Genomic DNA, 23,584 nt, shown 5'->3' with positions numbered 1-23,584 from the left:
ATTGGAGTAGAGCTCTCATAGTACCCATATATAAAAAGGGAAATAAAACTGAATGTGAGACTTACAGAGGTATTTCCCTACTGAGTGTTCCTGGCAAGATCTATGCAAGTATACTTGAGAAACGGTTGAGAAGAATTGTGGAAGAAAAGCTTGGTGAAGAACAAGCTGGATTCAGGCCAAATAGAGGCTGTCAGGATCAGATCTTCACTTTACGACAAATAGTTGAGAAAGCATGTGAATATAACAAAGATCTGTATTTAAGTTTTGTCGATTTGGAAAAGGCATATGACAAGGTGCCAAGAGAGAAGCTATTCAATACGCTGCAGTTATATGGTGTCAATGGGGCATTATATCAAGCAAAACTTAGTCTTTATTTGAGTTGTAAGTCAGCAGTTAGAATTGAAGGAAGTACAGGAAGATGGTTTAATGTTAAATCTGGTGTGAGACAAGGATGTACATTATCCCCTCTGTTATTCATTATCTATATGGATCACATTATGAAGGAAAGTGGTATTAAACCTGATATCAAAATTGGACATGTTAATGTCAGCTCTTTGCTTTATGCAGATGATGTTATACTTCTCAATAAATCCGCTACAAGTCTGCAAGATTCTCTGACTAAATTGAATAGCTGTTGTAATAGACATGGTATGAAGGTCAGCAATAAAAAGACAAAGACAATGAAAATAGGCAGAATCGTTGAAAATGTCAACTGTGTTGTGAATGGAGAACCTGTGGAACAAGTAAAACATTTCAGCTATTTAGGCACAATTTTAATGAAGATGGTAAATTAAATATAGAAATAGACAACAGAATCAGCAAAGCTGGTATGGTGGGAAGCCAATTGAATAAATTCATATGGAATAAAAGAGAAATTAGTCGGAACACTAAATTAGCTGTATGCAAGACAGTGTTCAAACCAGTTTTAACTTATGGATCTGAGAGCTGGGTCAGAAGTAAAACACTTGCCCAAAGACTAGAGACCACAGATATGAGAGTCCTGAGAAAGATTATAGGCATGAACAGATGGCATCAATGCCAATATCATATTAAAAACAAGGATATTAGGAAAGAACTTGACATTGTCAGCATCCAGGAATGCATTAGCAGAGCTAATCTCAGGTGGTATGGTCACTTAAACAGAATGGGCGAGGAAAGATTAGCAAAACAAGTGTTCTCTGCCAGGTTGGCAGCAAAATGACCCAGAGGAAGACCAAGATATAGGTGGATTGATACTGTACAAAGTGCCTTAGACGATAGAAATATAAGATCTGATAATGTTGGAGTCTTGACAAGTAACAGACTAATTTGGAGGAAAATTGTAGATAGGAAATTAATAATGATGTAATTTTTTTCATGTAGTACTATCATATCTTGTACACCCCTTGTGGGTACATGGCAGGAATTTGATGATGATGATAATTGCTTCTCAATTGTGAGAGTATGAGGAGATTCTAATGGCTTAGTAAATATCAAAAATAAATTATAACTATTTAATTGTTTGATATTACCTTTCTAGTTCACAGCAATTGTTTACTGGTTCACTGATCACAGTATTTACTTGGTGTGCTGCCTCATTTAAATTACTTGTTCATTCCATGCTGATAACATACTGTTATATTTGATATGAAATGTTAGTTGTTAATTTCAATAAATCTTTTACTGTGTCTATGCTTTAAACCCTATTTTAAATGTGTTTTATTTTACAGAAATGTAGTAGTAGTAGTAGTGGCAGTAATATTATATGAAAATTATATTTAATTTAAAATTAATATCTAGATTTTTTTTTAACTATCCAAATGCACTAAGACAGGTCAAATATGTATTCTTTATTCTCTCATTCCTATACAAAATTCCAAATTTCTACATTGCTCCACAATAATAAGGAATGGCAATAAATGCCACCAACATGAAATATCACAGCAGTCTGGTAGGCTCTGAGTTGGTAGGAGTTTAGAGAGAATTTTAATTTTCCACTTGCTTTATGAAAAACAAGAAAATCTTAAAACATGGGGGAAAATACTAAAATTTGAGACTAAAACCACGAGAGAGAATGAGAGAGAGAGAGAAGGTGCAGGGTATGTATGTAAACAAATATATGATCTCAACACTAATGCAAATAACAGACTACTGTTTGCAGTTATCCAAACCTATCCTCTTATTCCTAATAAGAGGATAGGGTTTGGATAGGTCAAACTGAGTTAGCAGTCATTTCAACTGCAGCCTAACCATCTCAATTATTTTAATTGTTCACTGTATGTTTCTATCTGTTACAAAAATGGTACTTGCACATTCGTGATCTGGAATATCACCCGTACATCTTAACTTTCAAGATTTTTCTGCTAAACAATTTCTTTGTTCCATTTTCTCAAATTTAGTTGCCATCTCAATTGGTCTCCAAATACTACAGCTTAATCTAACTTTCTATTCCTGTAACATGATTTTCTGCAGTCAAACTGTTCCAATACCAAGGGAAATGCAATTAGTATGATCATGAGTAATACAAAGCACAGGAGAGAAGGTTAATAAAATCAGACAAGTAGACCAATGTAAATCCCAAATAATATTGTTGCTACATGTAGTAATAGGTAGAATAATTATGGGAAGACAACTTTAATGAATATGGCTAGTAGGGAAGCAAAAGAAGAAGAAATACTGACTTGAATTACTGAGTGATCACTTTGCAAGGGCATCATCTAGGTATGATGGTATGAGAATACAGGTGTATGTATTGAATGTGCTTAAGATATTATGAAATTTCAGTGTGAATACTGACATGGGATTGCTGTATGTCAGAAGGTATAAGTATATAGACATAGCTCCTGATATCAGGCTGTTTAACAACCCAAACAGCCACAAGTCTAAAATATATCAAAAATATAACAAGTCAAAAATATAAGCTTTGTATTCAAATAGCATTAATATACTATTTAAATAATACTGAAATTAATATTTCAATGAACACTTCACATCCATGTAATTAATGATGTGTAAACATATCAAGGCATGTTCAGTAGTTAACTTAAATCTGAGCACTGGAAAGTAGAGGCAATAAATTATAGATTATTCAATTTCAGGAGTGGCATTTAAGTATATTGAAAAAATGGGTTAAGAAATGAATTCTGATCTGCAATATGGAATGCAAGCATGGTCTTGTGAAGGAGTATATTAGAGTAGAAGAAGCTGTCTCCTTTGAAGGCAAGAGACCAGAACACCAGTTTTGTAATCGGACAACAGCTAGTTAATTGGTAAATTAATGACTGGCAATGATCTGAGGGAAAATATCCAGTTATTGACTAATGACTAAACTGGAAAGAGCAGCAGTTAATAAAAGGTGATGTAGACATCATCATTGGAAATACCATCTGTCCTACCTGAAGAAGTAAAAATGGCTATCCATCATATGAAAAATGACCGATCAACAGAAATTGACGGTATAAAATCTGATGAATTAAAAATGGGTGGACAAATACTCTTTTAAGCTCTAGCAGAAAGATTTACCCGATATATACAATTAAGGAAAGTACCTACTGAATGGAAAACATCAAAGACCATAATTCTGCATAAAAAAGGTAATAAAGAAGACATTAGTAACTACAGACCCATCTGTCTATTAGCACACACATAAAATATTCACCAGAGTCATCCTAAACAGAATACAAACCTCCATCAACGAAAATAGCTGCAAAAAACAGGCCGGTTTCAAAAAAGGCTTTTCAATAATAGATCACATTCAAACTATTACTCAGCTAACAGAAAGATGCAGAGAATGCCAGATTCCACTTTGTCTTCTTTTTATAGATTTTAAAAGGGCATTTGACACTGTTGAACATAACACAGTATTCCAAGATTTAATAGAACAAGGTGTGGAAAAGCATACATCCAACTCATAAAAGATATCTACAAAGAAGGCACAACAAATATCACCCGATTAAAATTAACTTAAGTAGAGGAGTACGTCAGGGTGATGTCTTATCACCTAATCTCTTCACATCTACTCTGGACAGCATCATTCGAAAAACTGACATGAAAGGTGGAATAAACATTGATGGTGAAATGTTAAATATCCTACTATTCGCTGATGATGTGGTATTAATATCTCACTCACCCAAACTCTTAGAATCAACACTGAATAACATAAGCCAAAACTGCCAAAAAATTGGATTGGAAATACATCTGGAAAAAACAAGATGGATGAAAAACAAATACTGTAAAGATTATACAATCACTCTAGAATCTCACACCATTGAAAATGTTGAAGATTACATCTACTTCGGACAGTCCATAAAAATGAATGACATATCAAATGAAATAGCGAGGAGAAAAATGAGCTGCTTGGATAGTTTTCAACAAAATAAAATCAACAATTACCGACCAAAACATAGATATAGAAATAAGAGCCCATCTTTTCAATAGTCACATCTTAATAGCATTAACTTATGGCAGTGAAACATTGAACACAACTTTAAAAGAAGAACAAAGCTTAATAACAACTCAACGTATAAACCAGTCAGAGAATACATGCAATTGACAGACAAAACTCTATACAGATATTAACTGCCACATCAAAGCATTAATTAAGTTTCTAAAATGCCTGTTACTTGGCCATGACATACAACTGCACCTAATACACATAAGGGAAGAGATGACAACATTTCTTCCTTTTGTGAAAGATATGTAATTTCATAACAATCTTGCATGTTCATTCACACATAACACCTTTTGTTATGCATTATGGTTCATCAGCTTACCTTTATTGTAAAGTTGAGCATAAGACAGTCTGGATAATCTTCAGCCAATTTATAAATCAGTGATCTCCAGGTAGGATGTTCTATCATTTCTGTCAACCATGCTGGAGTCTAAAATGAAGAATGCACAAATGATTATAATATAAGCAAACATATAAGACCATTCACTTATACAAAATGGAACTATAAAACTATTTTAAAGTCTGGTTTCTATGGTGCATCGTATAACTTTAACAGATGTTAACTAAGATATTAATTTATCAGGTAAAAAAAAGTTTAAAAATAATTTAATATTAATTATAATTTACACATGGTATGACCACATTCCCCCTTACTGTCACAAATAACTTGTTCTACTTAATTTAATAGATTTTTATCCTTCTCCTAAAACAATGTGTATGAAGTGTCTTGCAACATTTAGTAATATCCTGCTAGAGGAATAACCAAGCAGACCAAGATAGTGAAATCTTAATTCTTTGCTGTCTCTCAAATTAGCAAATTGTCTGGTCACAGACTACTGTTACCTAGTTTCTAGTTGGTTCATTAATTATTCTTGGTACATGCTAGACAATACTGCGCATTTGGTGTCCTAGCAGGGTAGCAGTTTGTGATACTCTATTGCAATAGCATATTTAGCACTATCATACTTTTCAAGATTATTCAAATCTTCAATAAGTCTCTTTGGGACTCTTAGGATCTCATATTGAAGGCTTAATGGCTTGTATACAGCACTCAGAAAGGATTAAAACAGAATTTAATACTTCTATATATTTCGTCTCAGTAAATGAGACATCTTCAGGAATTACAAAAAAACTAATGTCACATCAAAAACAAATAACACACAATATACTAAGCCCAACGATGTGGGTGACACTAAAGTCCTATCTAGGTGGAGCACCCTCTAAGGGCAGTTGTAGGTGGCCTGGAATGTAAAGTGGGACCTCTGGTGATAAGCATTTCCCAAATCTTAAGAAGCTTAATGCAACCATATTTGTTGAGATTTGGTTGATTCCTGAGAGCTGCTGCTGCTGATTCAAAGAATAGTCTCTCTTTTTTGAATTTGCTGTGGTGGAGCATGGTGGTTTTTTTCCATGAGATCCTGTGGGTTACACACGGGCTCTTAGGATAATGATAATCTGATTCGAAATACTGCACTACTTTTACATCAGATACTGATTTCAGTCAGTCAACAAATAACAGAAGCTACAAAAAAATTAAATATTTATGCAAGAAATTATTCCTGCATCATTAATGGATTTGTAAAAATAATCATAATTAAAATTCTGAATATTTTTACGAATTGTTTATGTTAAAATGTTTATTAGTTTTAGTTTCATAACACGCATTGTCAGCACTTGCGATGTGCCCGTTATTGAAATTGTTTTGTCAAAAATGATATGTAAAGCAGTTAAAAATTGATGTACTTACTGGATTTGATATTTGCATTACTTACAGGAATTTTATTGTAATTTAAAATATTAAATTTTGTGTTTTTATGAAGACATTCTCTCTTGTAACTTCTTGCTTACCAGTTTCATGGAGTGCACATGCTCGGTGAGAAGTTTGATGTGTGATTGACAGCTGACAAGAGGGGTATCGAAGTAACGGCTGTAAACAAGATAGCGTTCGGAAGGAATTTAGAACACAGGCCGGCAGATTAGGTTCGAAGGAACTTAAGTTTTTTATGTGACAGTCGGAAGAAAATTAATAGTATATTCCATAAAAGGAATCGTGGAACTATTAAGTTTAAAGTGGAATAACTATTTATAAATAAAAGAAAATATTGTTATAGGCGTTTTAAAAGGAATATTGGAGGAAAGGCTAATTGAAAGATTTATAGTAGGTTCCGAAAAGGGAATCGTAGAACTGCAAGTTTTTTTTTTATTGGAAGAGTTAAGACTGTCAATAAGCATTTAGTGAATACAAGAAGAATTTGCTATTTACGTTCTAAAGGAATGTTCGAGAAAACTCTGATTAGGAAGTTTCATCTATATTAAGGACGCTGGATCTAACTATTACTTCTACAAAAAAGAGACAGAATTAAGTTCGGAAGAATTAATGTGTGTTACATAAGTGATGAGAAAGGATCCTGTAAAAATGAAGAATAGAGTCATATATCTTTGGAAAAGGGCCTTGACAGAAACTGGCTATGAACATTTTGTGATTGTGCAAACAAAGTGTTTAGTCTAGTCTTAAGTGTAAGTTTATTTTTAAAAGGCCTTGGATCCAATTAATTTGTAGTTAGTTATGTAATATTTGTTTGAAGTGTATATATATTGTTTTTGTTTAATAACAAAAACAATATATATATTGTTTTTTTTTTTTGTATTTTGGTCTTGAGTCAGTGATTATTTGGATTCTGAAAGAAAGAGTTAAGATCATTGAACCAATTGGAGTGAACCCTTGTGCATATAATAACATATAGGTACACTCGGAAATAAATTAAAAATAATTGTTAGAAAAAGAGATTGATTAAAATTCTCCTCTTTAAATAAAAACCAATTATTAACAGATTAAAACAAAAATGGAACTTTCAGATAATGGTAATTTCAATTATCTGATTTCAATACGTAACTAACAAATCCCACACCAATGGCATGAACATTGTTAAAAACTCCTTTTGTATGTTTACAACTTTAAAAAGTTTGTAAGTTGTCCTTAGATGATAATTTTTAAAAATCTTAAAAAAAAATTGTACTTTTTAATAACATAACTTGCTGCTATCAAAAAAAGCACTGTCAACAAACAAAAGAATACAAACATACTTACTTCACCCTCATCAGTAAAAATGGAATCAGCTTTTTTTGGATCAAAGTGCTTAATTATCATTTGTTTCAAGTGGTCTTCTACAAGTGCTTGAACTTCTGATATTTTCATCCCTACAATTATTAAAAACAAACGAAGATTCGATTTTGAAAATTAGTGAGAGAAATGAACAAAATATTTAAGCTGAAACTAAAAATATGATATGCTTTTATCAGTTCCTTATATGCTGTGCACATAAGATAATTACAACACATTTAAGCAACTCAAATTGTTTTCAAGTTTCAAAATATACTGAAATTATCTGGAACATTATGGAATGAAAATTAATTTACACATAGTAATATGCATAGCAAAACTATCTTTCAGTGAACCATTTATAGAACAAAGAATAAGAATCTTATTCTTTGTTCCTGCCATTTCTTACAAAGAATAAGATTCTTTGTAAGAAATGGCAGGAATATGAGAGATTAAAATAATAAAAATTAAAAAAAAAATAATAATAATAATAAAAGACAGGCGGGAGGGTGGCTGTTCATTTGAAGCAATCTGATGTGAGATTAAGGCCAGTAAGACAAAATATACAGTTGGTTGTTGCTATAGGCCAGTGAGTTCCATGTATGATCTGGAAGACATGCATCACCAAATTAGTACAATGAGTACAGGTTGATTGATTATTATGTGGGACTTCAAATATGGAGGTATAAACTGGAAGGAAGAAAGATCACATGGCAGGAAGGAAATAGAATTTATACACCTGCTAAGAGATAATTACTTAAAGTAGCATGTGATGGCAAGGACTAGGAGTGGGAGAGTATTGGACCTAGTCATAGGATCAGAAGCACTATCTATAACCAAGGTGACAGCACTGTCTCCAATTAGTGAAAGTGACAGTGTGGTCTTGACTTGGGAGATTGTAAAACATGAGAATATTCTATCAAGATAGGGAATTTGTGTTACTACAAAGCAGGTGATTATGGCATAATTAGGAAGAAGCTTAAATCTGTACAGTGGCATACAACATCGCAGGGTAAGCATGTTAGTAGTGCATGGGATATAGTTAAGGGTCATCCAGAGGAAGTAGTATTAAATTGTATACCTAGATTAAGAAGGAGTAATTGGATAGGAGTTAGATGGATAAGTATTATGATTAAGCATGAGCTACAGAAGAAGAAAATGCTGTGGAGGATATATAAAGAGAAAGGTGACCAGCATGGAAGGAAGGCAAAATCAGATTATGAGAAGAATCTAGCTGAGCAGGCCAAAGGAAATCTCAAAGAGTTACTTCATTATGTAGTAAGGAAGAGGAAGAATGACTATGCAAGATTAACCTTAATGAGTGATAATGGTCACAAGGAGACAAAAGAGGATAAAATAGTTGAGTTACTGAGTGACCATTTTGCAAGGGTATATCATTGCAAAATGGTCACTCAAGAATGGTCACTGAATGATATATGCAAGGGTATATCATTCTGGTGAGGTTACTGCTTTAAACTATGTGACAGACACTAATGTGGGAATAGAGGCAGATGAATTGGAGGTTCTTAGGATATTGCAGAATCTCAATGTAACAGCTTTGGGATTAGATGGGATATCAGCTAGGGTTTTGAGAAAATGTGCAAGTAAACTGGCAATGCTCTGACTAGGCTCTTTAATTTGCAATATTAAAGACATTGGTCTACAATTTACAACATTCGTCTATAATTTGCAATAGCAAATTATAGACCAATCAGTATCTCAGATATGGTCGTAAAAGTACTAGAAAAATTGGTAAACAGAGAATTCAAGAATGGGAAGATAAAATTATGATACTGTATGAGGGTCAACATGGCTTTGTGAAGTTGATCATGCCTTAGCAATTTACTAACTTTTTATAATCGAGTAACAGGTGAGTTGAATAAAGATTACATGATGATTTTGCTGGATTTTGCAAAGGCATCTGATAGAATGGTATTCTGTTATGCAAATTAGAACAAATGGGGATGGATGTGACATTGGTTAAGTGGATAAGAGGGTGGTTGCCGGACAGATATCAAAAAGTGGTATAAGGAGGGGTAGAATCGAGACAAAAGAAGTTGCCACAAGGTTCTGTGCTGGGACCATTGCTGTTTAATTTGTACATAAATGATACATGACATAACCTGAAAGGAAATTCAGTTGTTTGCTGATGATGTGAAATTAGGTAGAGTAATAGTTAATCAACGTGGAGAGCTTGCAAGACAATTTAAATAGGCTGTCAGTATGGGCAAAAGTTAATGGGTGTCAGTTTAATGTTGAGAAATGTAAAGTTATGCATTTTGGATGAATAGATTGCAAGCCATGTATCACACTGATGGCACTGTGCTCCAGGAAACAGATGAAGCTAGAGATTTAGGGATGGTGGAGAGACAGAGTTAAAGTTTAGAGGACATATTGCTAAGGTAGCCCATAAGATTACTTGGCTAGTGAAGAACACATTAACTAGTAGAAATAAGGAAGTTGTTATTCCTTTTTATAAGGCCTTGATATGCCCACATCTGGATTACTGTACTCAAGTCTGGTCCCTTGGGGATGAGGCAGCAGTCGAGGATTCAGAGGAGTGACCTAGTGACCAAAATGGTGAGTGGCCTGTAGATTGTTCCCTATGAGGATAGATTGAAGGGGGGTGTGGATTGCAGAAGTTGATTGATAGGAGAAAAGAGGAGATATAATAGAAAAATTTGTGTTGCTTAAAGGTTTTATAGCATAGATGCAGGAGAAATGTTTCAGCACTTGGCTAGAGGGACCAGAACAAGGAGTCATCCCTGGAAGTTGAATAAAGGTGTGGTTGGTAGGGATGTGAGGACTAGATGTTTTGCTCAGAGAGTTGTGAATGAGTGGAATGGGTTGCCAGAGTCAGTTGAGTGCTTTGTCTGTTAATGGGCTCAAGGAGACCTATGATAGATTGGGTCTCCCCTGATGAGTCTTCGGACTCCATAGAGGTGCCCATATATAATAATAATAAAAATAATTTTAATAAGAGTACAAATCAAATCAAAATACAAGCAAGAATCTTATAAGCATAGAACTTTTTTAACAATGAATTAATTTTTAGTTACAGTAAAACTTATTTGTGGTTTCATGTATTTTTTTACTTTTACAAACAAAAGGTTGCTTGTGAAAGGTTAGTAAGTAGGCTGGCAGCTGGACTGTGCTGAATAGAACTGTTTGCATTTTTTACAGCCTTAGCTTAGAGGAATGCAGAATAATGATGGAAGCCAGTTCAGTAGAACAACACCACTGAAAATATTTACAAAAAAGGCATGATGCAAAAACAAATCACTGACAAAATGAATGGAGTGAGCCTAGGTGAGAGAGGGAGACAATCAGATTGCTCTCATCTGGAAAGCATTAAGAATTTTTAGGAAAGTTTTTGGTGTATCACTTCAAACATAAGAACTGTATCCTACGGTTGGACAGATCTGAGGATTTACAAGTGAGTTAGTAAAAAATTATACCAAATTTCATGGAAGCCAATATCACAAGTGCCTCCATAGCAATTGGAAGAATGAGATATTGTGCATTTCAAATGGAAACAACATGAGTTCGATTCTTGTCATGACAACAGAAATCTTTTTATGGGTTTTTTTCAAATGAAGAGTTAGCCGATCTCATACAGAGGCAGCAGGTGTTTTTATCCTCTAAACTCAGGTTTTTATTCCAGTATATAGACAAAAAATACTATTGGTAGTGGTGGTAGATGGCATTGTGTGTGTTGATATTAGTAGTAGTAGCAGTGTTGTGTAGTTGAAGGCTGGTGAGCTGGATGCAGTGTGCTCTTCGACGATGGTTCCCTGGAGTAATAGTAATATGTCTGTATTAAGAAAAGCTAAAAAGAAATACAACTTTGTCTAAGAATGTAGGTATTATCCAAAATAATATGGAGGTGAGAAGAGGTGAGTTGGCTAACAAAACTCTAATGGTTTTGTTAGCCAACTCATTGCTAACAAAACCATTAGATGGTTTTGTTAGCAATGAGTTGGCTAGACTTTCCTGTTGACAAATGACATGGAGATCAGTGTTTAAAACATTGGTTGTGAAAGATCTTGTAATGTCTGAGCACTGCACAGTTGTTTATCAAATGAGGAAAAAGAATGATGTAAAATCATCACCAGCAAATTTATGAATCGGATTGCAAATTAGTGGAAAGTGATTTATTTATATGAGAGAGAGAGAAGGTAGGAAAATAAATTTCTGGGTATCTTAGCATCGTTAAGGAAAATATGGAGAGGAAGTCACCAATTAGGATTCACAGCTGATAACCAGTTTACTCACTGGCTACCCAATTATGAAAACAAATCAGAGCTTGACAAATTATGCAAAATTCAACCTGTTTGTAATGAGAAAGAAGCACCCTCCTCCCCACATTTTTTAATGATATGTCCCAATAAGTCAACAGGAGTTCCATAAAATGATCAGCAGTACTATATTGATGTTTGGAGAACATTTGCTTAATGTGAGAACCATTCCAAGAAGGAGAAGTCAATAAATAATAAAAAAATACAGTAAAAACAATGCTGATTTTTTAGACACTATAATTTGCTATACTAGATCCCGCCTTCCCTCCCTCTCTCTAGTTTTTGTTTCTACCTTAGGTCTTTTATATAGGCAACTTTTTTTTTTTCATGGATGTTGGCACCACCAATGCATACATATGTTTAACAGGATTAAGCTGTAAGAAAATAAATTTGATATTTATGAATAGAAGTTGATATTTTACACAATTTTAAACCAGCATCTTGAGAGCACAAAGAACTTGTAACAGTTCAACAGGCAATAACAATTAGTGTTCAAAACAATTAAAAAAATTCAGACATTATAATTTGTTAGATTAGGTGGCAAAAGAAGTCACCTATTAATGACCTCCATTGTTTTTAGAGTGAACCAAAAAAGCGAGGGCAGCAAGTTGTTAGTCTGACTGCAAATTCTTTCTCTCTCTCTCTCACACACACACACACACACACACACACACACACACACACACACACACACACACACACACACACACACACACACACACACACAGTGTGCATGTGTTTAAAATGGACTGAATTGTAGTGGGATTGTTATCTATTACATTCCATTGCTTGAAAAGAGTCTCTGCCAATTTTCTTCATCCCACTCTCTATCAGTTATTCCTCATCCAGTTTTTCCTTTCATACTCTCCTTTCTCCACCTTGCTTTAGGTAGCTTATTTTCTCTGGGAATATAAAATTCATAATGGCTGCATATTTGTCAATCTAACTATATGGCTAGTCTAATTACATTTTAAATATTTGCTTCTACAATGCCGGCCTGGTTGGCAGAGTAGTTAACATATCCAAAAGGCTGCGGGTTCGAATCCCACCATGGGCATGGATGTTTGCAATTGTCTATGAAAATACTAGTGGTGGTAGTGGGCAGTGGTGTAGTTCGCTATAGTTGGTGGAGTGAGTGGTGGAACAGATATAATAATAATATATGGCAATATGACATCTAAATCAGCAAAAGCAGCAGTTTGGGTCAGAAAAAGGCCAACAAGGAAATCTTCAATGTAATGTGGAAACCTCATCAAGTTTTTCTCAGTTACAGAACATGTTAACTTTCAAGCAAAAATTTAACTGTGAATACAAATTCAAAATGGTCTTTAAAAAATGAAGTGTTGTAGCATGTAGAATGTAGGAAAGATCACACATACAGCTGGAATTGAGAGACAATGGACAAGTCAGCAAATATGTCTTTGGAGTTTGTGGCTATACAGTTATTATTATTTTTTTTACTATAAACATAAAAAATGGCATTATAGCACAATAAAAGGAAGAATACAACTCTTTTTATTTTGAACAAAATGGATTTTCCTAAAATCCTTCTTTTATTTTACTTATACTGCTCTATATATTTGTTAAAAAGCCATGATAAAATCAGGTCTTACACATGGGACTGATTTAATTTTTACTATGAACATCAAATAAGCACCATGTCTTGTATGCAATAAATGAAGGTTAGCCATTGAGATTTTATTGTTCAGATTTATTGATAAATCATCAAACCTACTAAGCTATGGAAGAATTAAATCAAATCTGGTCTAGTAAACAAATTTTTATAAAGGCTTTTCAGCTAAAGGTAAGAGAGCTACTCTCACATGGCTATGGTAGGATTTTCTCTCATAGAAACTCAGTTTTTTATGCTGCAAAACTAAGTGGTCAGAGAATACATGAGAGATTATATAGTTAGGATTAGCTACCCTATCAGAGAATTAATCAGGCATCTATGAAGTCAAGTTACTTGGCCATGAAAAGCCACTGAGCTTAACACATAAGAGTAAGATGAAGTGTGTATAAAAAGATGTTTTTATGTTTCAGAAGAACTATACAATTAATATAAAAATCTTATCTAATGGGCCCACAGTCTCCATTCTTTTCTTTTACAATTAAATACTTTACATAGTTCCTGCCCCCCCCCCTTTCCACTCTCAAAACCAAATAAAGCTCAAGCTTTACAACAAAAGTAGATAGAAAAAGAGCTACAAATAGTTATAACAAATTAAATTAATTTGCACTTTCTCTTTTCACAATGGTGGTGGGGAATCGAAACTTAGTCGATAGCTCATACCTGTGCAGAACTTGTAAGAACCATTATGAAAATTAGTAAAATCCTTAACTGATCACTGAAGGCATCACTCAATCACACACACACACACACACACACACACACACACACACACACACACACACACACACACACACACACACACACACACACACACACACACACACCTTGAAAGCAGCAACATTATTTTGTAGTATCACAATGAACATATATTTAGCTCCATGTCAAAATCTTTTATTTGAAACAAAAGATTAAAATAAAGAATAATTCCATTCTTTCAATGGAAAATGAAATTTGCACTAAGTATAAAAGATTTCTTGACTTTTATTAAAACATTAACAAGAAGCATAAATGTCAAATATACAGGAATACCTCGATTATCGCGGCTTTGATTATCGCGATTCTCGATTTATAATTTGATACCAAAATTCCAATTATTGCACTCCAAATTTGAATTATCGCGGCCGCAAGATGTAGCTCACTACATATGCAACCAGTTCGAGTCACCACTCTCCAGGTATCGCTCTCTTGTAGCACTTCGTTTTTATCCGATGGCGACTTCTCACCATTTACCAGTAACTATCTGCCCTTGCCTGAAGTAGATGTGGATATTTATTTCTCTTGTTATTTACCCCTACAATGAATGCTAAAAGAAATAAGGATGATTTCAAGTCTACAGCTATCAAGAAGAAACGTAGAGTGATCAGCTTAGAAAATAAGTTGCATATGATAAATAAATATGAAGCAGGCATAACCAAAGCCAAAATTGCAAGATAGTACGGTCTAAATGAATCAACTGTTCACCATATTTTAGATGCTGCAAACTATAAGCAACTAGGACAAAGTACATCGACCTCATCTGTGTCCCAAACTACGAGAAACAGAAGCCATCTTATGATTGAAATGGAAACGCTATTGTCAGTGTGGATAGAAGATTGTAACCAAAAGAGAATTTCTCTTAGTCAAATGACTATAAAAACAAAAGCATTGAATTTGTTTAAAACTTTAAAAAGAAAACAATTAGAAAGTGAAAATGATTCGGTGTCAGTAGTGGAAGAAACTTTCTCTGTAAGTTCAGGGTGGTTTGATCGGTTCAAAAAGCAATCGAGCATTCAGTGTTCGTGTACAAGGTGAAATTGCAAGCGCTGATGAAAAAGCAGCAGCTAGTTTTCCTGGTGAATTGCAACAGATCATTGAAGAAGGAAATTATACTGATGATCAGATTTTTTATGCTGACGAAACAGGCTAATTATGGAAAAAAATGCTCACTAAAACATTTTTAACAAAAAATGAAAAATCACAGCCTGGCTACAAGGTTTCGAAGGAGCATATAACACTTTTACTATGTGGCAATGCTTCTGGAGATTACAAGATGAAGTCTCTCTTTATTTATCGTTCACAAAATCCTCACCTGCTTAGAAGTTTAGATAAAAATTTTCTCTCTATTCATTGGAGATTCAACAGAAAAGCTTGGATGACGAAAACTATTTTTGAGGATTGGTTTAAAAACTGTTTTTGTCCTGAAGCTGAAAGGTACTGCAAGTCATTAAATCTCATCTTCTCATCTTCCTTATACCCTCTTTTACCTTGCGGTGTCGAGGGTCCATTGATCATCGGACCTCATTCCGTTTACAGGATAAGGTGGTCAAGCCTTATGCCCCGGTGTATCCTATGGCCTGTAGTGTTGAGTTCTCAAGGCCAGTTTGCCTGCTCTGCGGGATGAAAAACCCCAGAATAAACTGAGGAAAAAACCCTGCTGTCCACGCCCAAGACTGGCTAACTTGGCTATGGCTAAGGAAGATCCTTCAGCTCCTCACGTCACCAACGGGAATCGAACCTAGGACACTCCTTCCCCAGGCATATGGTTGCGAAGCGCATAGCCACTAGGCTAACCGTGTGGACGTTATTAAATAGTCATTAAATCTTGGTTTTAAAATCTTGTTGATATTAGATAATGCACCTAGTCATCCAACAGCATTGAATGATTTGTGCAAAAATAAAAAAGTTATTTATTTACCACCTAATACCACTTCCATCATCCAGCCAATGGTCAAGGTATAATCGCATCCTTTAAGGCATACATTACCTACGAAGAACTTTTTCACAAGCAATAGAAAAGACTATAGGAGATGAAGCTATGACTTTGACAAAATTCTGAAAGGTATTCAATATCAAAAATTGCATTGAGAATGTCAAGGAAGCATGGAGTGAAGTAACGTCTAGCAACCTAAGAGCGGCATGGCAAAAGATTATTCCTCATTGTGCAAATGATTTTAAAGAATTAAAATCGTTTGCACATTAATCTGTGTTATCAATTATCAATGACTGAGCTTGGCTTCGATCTAGGACTAAAAGAAATTGAAAAAGGTGATGTTCAGTACCTGCTTCAGTCACGTGATAAGGAGCTGGGTGATGAAGACCCAATTAACCTCGAGAGAGAACGTGTTTACGATGCTCAAATCGATGATAATGACGAACAAACTGACTTGCCACCGAAGGAATTTACCCTCAAAGAAATGGACGAAATGTTTAGAATTGCTGAAAATTTTAAAGAAAAAAATCTTGAACGGCAATCCTAATCTCGAGCGATTACTGAAAGTTCGTCAGGAAATTGAAAATTCCATCCGTTGCTACCGAGTTTTATACGAAGAAAAAAGAAAGAAAAAATTCCACCAGACAACTCTACACCAATTTTTATCCAAGAAAGAATAATTGTATGTACTGTATGATGAAGACCTAATTAACCTCGAGAGAGAACGTGTTTACAATGCTCAAATCGATGATAATGACAAACAAATTGACTTGGCACCGAAGGAATTTACCCTCAAAGAAATGGACGTAATGTTTAGAATTGCTGAAAATTTTAAAGAAAAAAATCTTGAACGGCGATCCTAATCTCGAGTGATCACTGAAAGTTCGTCGGGAAATTGAAAATTCCATCCGTTGCTACCGAGTTTTATACGAAGAAAAAAGAAAGAAAAAATTCCACCAGACAACTCTACACCAATTTTTATCCAAGAAAGAATAATTGTATGTACTGTATGATGAAGACCTAATTAACCTCGAGAGAGAACGTGTTTACAATGCTCAAATCGATGATAATGACAAACAAATTGACTTGGCACCGAAGGAATTTACCCTCAAAGAAATGGACGTAATGTTTAGAATTGCTGAAAATTTTAAAGAAAAAAATCTTGAACGGCGATCCTAATCTCGAGCGATCACTGAAAGTTCGTCGGGAAATTGAAAATTCCATCCGTTGCTACCGAGTTTTATATGAAGAAAAAAGAAAGAAAAAATTCCACCAGACAACTCTACACCAATTTTTATCCAAGAAAGAATAATTCTTGGATAAAAGAAAAATATTAATAATATTTATTAATATTATTAATAAATAAAGATTAAAGAATAATCTTGTTTTTCTTAATGAACCTTCATTTTTTACTTAACAATGTTTAACACATTTCTTTTTTACTTGATATATAAAATTTAATAGATTTGAAAAATCCTTGGCATTGATCACCCATTTTACATGCATTATTTATCCCAATTATCGTGGATTCGATTATTGCAGTATTTTTTGTGGCAACAATAACCGAGGTATTCCTGTATATCCAAATTTCTTTTTAACAACTAGAAAGAAAGACAACAGCTATTCTTGTTCACTCATTACTAATGCCACTTCCTTTTCTTTTCTTTTTAACAACTAGAAAGAAAGAAAACAGCTGTTCTTGCTCACTCATTACTAATGTCACTTCCTTTAGAGAAATATGTCACTTTCATGGAGTGTGACACTGTCAATGCAAAGCAAAACAGCAATGAAAACAAAAGGTAACATCATCACTTGTCATAAGCAAGAAATAGAGTTTTCCTTTAGTGTGAAACATAGTTGGAATTAATATTATCAATTTTCTTTTTGTTTTTCAACTTTTAAGTTCAGAAATAAAACAAAAAATAATTACAAGCAAGTCCTTTTAGCTTTCTTGATATACTGATAAATGTCATACAATAAAAAGAAATTAATGTAAAATTAAGATAAATGTTAATTTTGTTATTTAAAATTTAAAAAAAATTCTAGTATTGCTATATATAGAAGATTTTCTACTTCAGAAAAGACTAATGTAAGAGCAATAGGATGATAAGCTGAAAGTAAAGATTTGCTACCTTTCTTAGTAGCAGGATGGATGAAAGTTAAAACAAGGTGCAAGATAAATATCAGTGAAATAGGAAAGTTTTTATTCCTATACCACAAAATAGAAATTGCCTCTAGATTGCCATCATGGAAACTTTGTCATGATGAATAGAAGTTTCTATAGTTAAACTGAGCATGATTCTCGTAGAAAGGCTTAGACGTTGGTTACACATGCTTACTAAATAACTTAAGGAAATTACAACGTACAATAGAATATACATTAAATTAAACTTTAACATATTTCCAATATTTCGGAAATGTCACGTTGCCATCTTCAAAGGAACTTACAGTAAAGACAAGTACACGCAGGCACTAAACACAGTAAATGAGAAATGAAGTGAGGAAGCTAGTTTTCCTAAAAGTCCTGATGGTGTCCCCTCTAGTGGGCTATGTAGGTATTTTTGGCCATTGGGCTGAAGGTCTCCTGATGTAAGCCTCCCAAATTTGGGGCAGTCTCATGCAACCAAATTTGTTGAGGTTTGGCATGCTTCTTAGGGCTGAGGCTGATTCCATTAAAAATTTGAAAGACTATTCATGGAATCAGCCTCAGCCCTAAGGAGCATGCCAAACTTCAACAAATTTGGTTGCACGAGACTGCCCCAAATTTGGGAGGCTTACATCAGGAGACCTTCAGCCCAATGGCCAAGAATACCTACATAGCCCGCTAGGGGGCACCATCTGGACTTTTAGGAAAACCATAGCTTCCTCGCTTTGTTTCTCATTTACTGCATTTAGAGCGTCTGCGTGCACGTGGCTTTACTCTAAGTTCCTTTGAAGATGGCAACGTGACGTTGCCAAAATATTGGAAATATATTAAAGTTTAATTTAATGTGTATTCTATTGTCCGTTGTAATTTAATCAAGTTATTTAGTAAGCATGAGCATGATTCTTCTAATATCCTTCTAGTGAAAGATCAAAAGAAGCATTGAATGCTGCATGTCAGGAATGGCAAGAGGGTAATAAAAGTCACAAGAGTCAGAAATGACTCATATTTGTCAATAACCATAAGATTTGAATCTAATACTAGAGATCTGTGCTACATGGAGGCTCAATTTTTTTTTTTATCCCTCGAAAAACTTGGCTACCTTTCGAGACAATAATCACGATCTGTAATATATTTACAATATAATAAACATGAGAAATATAATGAGATATAGGAAAATTATGGAAGATATTTTTAACTGTTCCTACCAGTCTAAGTAACAGCAGTACTAAGTGCAAGTTGACTGAGTAATTAATGAATCTGCTCTCCAATCAACAAGCTGTGGGGGTTCATATCCCACCACGAACATAGATGCTTGTGGCTATCATTAGGTAGGAGATAATTTCACTGCTAACTGGGAGACCATCGCCCTGTTTATTGGAGGTCTCTGAAGTGGCTTGTAAAAGTTTCCAAATTTGGTTCCATGGGTGGGAAAAAAAAAAAAAAAATTAAATTGCTGAGCTATCGTAGTATGAAGAACAAAAAACAGCTAATGCCTTTTATTCCCTTTTAGGGAGTAGGCTAGGTCTTTAACCCTATCTAGCTTTTTGGAGATTGAGTGGGCAGTTCAATCGTCACTGGTAGCCAATCAGAGTCAATGAAGAGACAGGCAAATGTGTGCTGCCATTTCTTGGTATACCTAACCCTAATAGGATGTTATTGTCTGAAATAATGTCGGTTATACAGTTGATTTTCTTGAGGTTACAGGATGAAAAATGTTCAACAGAATGAAAAACAGGATGAAAGCATCCCCCCACTTTCGGGGGGGGGGGAACGCTTGCAAGTGCCAGGGATGGACTAACTTAGGAACCGGTCAAAGATAGGCTTAGAAAAAGTTCCTCCAGTCAGTGACTAAACTTGAATTTAAGTCTACCTTCGGGCAGCCTAGTGCAGAGGATGCAAGCACCACTTCCACAGTCTGCGTGGTTAGCCTAGTGGCTTTGCGACCATATGCCTGGGGAAGGAGTGTCCTGGGTTCTATTCCCATCGCTGACATGAGGAGCTTAAGGATCTTCCTCAGCCATAGCCAAGTTAGCCGGTCTTAGGCATGGACAGCAGGGTTTTGCCCCCCAGTTTATCTGGGGTTTTTCATCCTGCAAGCAGGCAAACTGGCCCCGTGAACACATGGATCTACAGCCATAAATACTTAACCCCCCATGAGGAGGCTCAACTCACCCCAATAGGGACGGGGGAGAAAAGGGAGGAAACTCCATACGAATAAATAAACTGAGCTACACAGACACTATAAAGAACAATCATATCTCATAAACCCTACTGTATTTACAGGATATTTTCTGATCAGACAACATCTGCTCTTCAATATAAATCTGAATCCCATAGTGGTATGAATGTTTTGTGAATGTTAAGTGAGAGATGGTCTGCATTTTCAAATATAAGATTTCCTTGCTTAATAGGAATCTGAAGCAGTTTGAAAAAAGCATGTTTGGTTTCTAGCACAGTATCTGAGTTATCCTGTTTTATTTCACCTACTCATGGTACTAACATACTAGAGGCTTACAACTTTTTGTGTGTGAATCCCACCAACAAAAGGTAAACTATACTACATTAGTAATGTTGGGAAGGGGGGGGAGTAAGAGTGAAATAATGAAATCTTGCTGCAGATACCAAACATGGAACTTTTTCAAGCCTTCAAATAAGTAGGAAGTAACCTCACAATATAGGGTAAACTCATCCACCTACAATCAGATGAGTAAAATAAATGCATGTGCTTTAAGTATTAAAGAAAATTTTAACCTGGAATGCCTAACATATTCTCACTAAAGAAAGAAGATGAGGAAAGATATTTAAGAGAATCTATAATTGCCAATTATTACTTACCAGCCATGATTAACCATTCTGCCATCAAATTAGCAGTCTGAGCAACAGCATGATAATTATCAGATAACAATTCTACAACTTGGTCTGGATTGCCACCAGCTTGGAAATATCTACATAAATAGAAATTTATCACTAGTTAATTTAACAGAACTTATGAATTATGCATGAACATGAATTTCATAAGATTTTGAATTATAATACATACAAACAAATTAACAATTATTAAGCATTTTAATGACTGCAAGTAATGAAATTTTAAAATGCTATAAAAGTAATAACAATGAAATCTCCACATCAGGTTGTAAGAACCAAAGTTATTAATAGGATTTGTTACAGTGAGCAACTCTGCTAGAGAGAGAGAGAGCTGAATGTATGAACTACTGTTATTATTCTTATGATTTCATCTATGGCTAATGCCATAATAAACCTACTTCAGAACAGTACTTTCAGCTGAGAAAATAACTAACTTCAACTTACAGGGTCACGAAAAAATTCTCTGCCGACAATTCATCGCAATTTTCTTGTGATGAATTGTCAGCAAAAATGTAATGATATATGTATATGAAAAACAAATGCAAAACAAGAAATATTTTAGAAAATATAGTTTTTTTTTGTATTCTATTATTTATTTAATTAGATTTTATTTAGCTTTTTTATACTATTTTTATTCTGTAAAAATTGAAATTTTTGTTTTGTATGATACTGATTGGCGAATTCCCTAATTTCGGTTTATTTCTTAAAGTGTTTATTATTATCAAACCTCAGTGGAGTCAAAAGACTCACCCCAGAGGTCCCACTGCCACACACACAGTTTATTACGTTGTTGCTATGTGTCATCCAGGCATTTTCGACTCTTGGTGATCTTGTGAACAAAGGCTCTCCATTCCACTTGGCCTTTCTTTCAGTAACTGTAAGTTCAAACTGGTAAGTTGTTTTATGTTGTCCATCCAACTCTTTTTGTGGTCCTCCTCTTCATGTCATTCCATCAATCTTCCCCAACATAACTGCTTCTTCCATTGATTTATCAGCTTGCATAATATATCCAAAGTACATCAACTTCTGTTTGGCGATCATCGCCTCCAAGGAGCATTCTATCTTTATATTCTCTATAACCTTACTGGTCATTCTTGCAGTCCACGAGATCCTTAATAGCCCATAACTCAAATGAATCAATTTGCTTTCTGACTTTCTTCTTAATAATCCAGCTTTAACATCCATACATCACTATTTGTTGCTGTCGTATCTTGGCAAATGGCTTAAGGACTTACTTTCTCACTCTACTTTTTTGCTTCTTCGACTCTTTTGTATCTTCTTGTAGCACCATCTGAAGTTACACTGCTAAACTTCATGAACTCTATATATAATCTGTAATAATTTCTTATTGAGTAACAAGAATCACTGCAGACTTATTTTTTTTAATTCATCATGTTGTAAACCAGTTGTGCATTACTATTCTAGTTTGGTTAAGAGTTAGATAATCCAGAAATCTTGCTCTAGATTTCAGTGTTTCATATGATTTTCATTACTTGAAATGCCAAGTGAGGAAAATCACCTAGCATTTCATGGCAAGTTAGAACTGTGATTATTATTAATGACCATTGAGTAGAATGGCTAGAGGCTTAAAAAAAAAGAAAAAAAAAAGTTCAAGACTGATATACTCAGGTTCAAACTGATAATGACAGAAGATATATGGACATCAATCAGCATCATATATCAGAGATCATGTCCTCTGAATATTATCTGTATGTTATGTAGTTCTTTAAATTTCAAAGCTGAAAGAGCAAATCTCATCTTTCTTTCATATTAGGCTCAATGATCTGTTACAGCTAAGTAACTTGGCTTATTAGACACCTAATACTGTTTATGATAGGGTGATTAATCCTATCTGCATTATATGCTATGGCTGTATATTATATTATATTGCATGTTTCCTTCTAGCTGGTTTGCCTATTTTGCAGGATAAAAAGCTGTGCCACCTCCACATGAGACTGATCAACACTTTCAGTTGAAAAGCCCTAATAAAGGTTCTTCATGTCCTAGACACAATTCAAATCCATGTCTTCCCAATCAAAAGTTTTTGTCTATACAAGTTCTTTAGACTCCTTGGAGATGTCACATAGTACTAATAATAATAATACCAACTGAGCTATGACAGAAGCTAAAAGAGCAAGAGAAAGAAAAATTTTATTCTCAGAAAGGTCAAATCCCCACCAATGCTTCAAAATGCTTTAAATGTAACATCTCTTTTAGAAGAATTTTTAGTTTCAACATCAGCTCTCATAACAGCTTTTTCACTTTTGCAGTTCAGACACTTAGATATACTGCCAAGTCAGAAAAAGCATCGAAAAGAAAGAACAGATTACTTTGGAAGAAAAATCATTTCCAGAATACTGTAATCAATGATTACAGCATTCTGGAAAAATAAGAACATGAGATTGCAAAGTTGTAAAACAT

The 23,584-nt window shown here is 34.5% G+C and overlaps 1 protein-coding gene across 3 annotated transcripts in view; it reads right to left on the bottom strand.

Moving 5' to 3' along the window:
• TH1 (negative elongation factor complex member TH1) overlaps positions 1 to 23,584 on the bottom strand; it is a 152,112-nt gene that overhangs the window by 108,177 nt on the left and 20,351 nt on the right. For all 3 annotated transcript variants that reach the window (XR_016549864.1, XM_090408755.1, XM_090408754.1), the window contains 3 exons: positions 21,131 to 21,240; positions 7,518 to 7,627; positions 4,752 to 4,859 (listed from right to left, as the gene is read on the bottom strand). Coding sequence is in view for 2 of the 3 variants with exons in the window: in XM_090408755.1 (XP_090264881.1) it covers positions 4,752 to 4,859; positions 7,518 to 7,627; positions 21,131 to 21,240 (328 nt within the window). In the remaining variant the exon portion in view is untranslated. The remainder of the gene's footprint in view (positions 1 to 4,751; positions 4,860 to 7,517; positions 7,628 to 21,130; positions 21,241 to 23,584) is intronic.

Source organism: Typopeltis vanoorti, chromosome 18 (assembly GCF_054136105.1).
Source record: "Typopeltis vanoorti isolate ZY-2024b chromosome 18, IOZ_Tvanoo_1.0, whole genome shotgun sequence".
NCBI classification, from domain to species: domain Eukaryota; kingdom Metazoa; phylum Arthropoda; class Arachnida; order Uropygi; family Thelyphonidae; genus Typopeltis; species Typopeltis vanoorti.
This window is presented reverse-complemented; position numbering and strand designations above follow the sequence as displayed.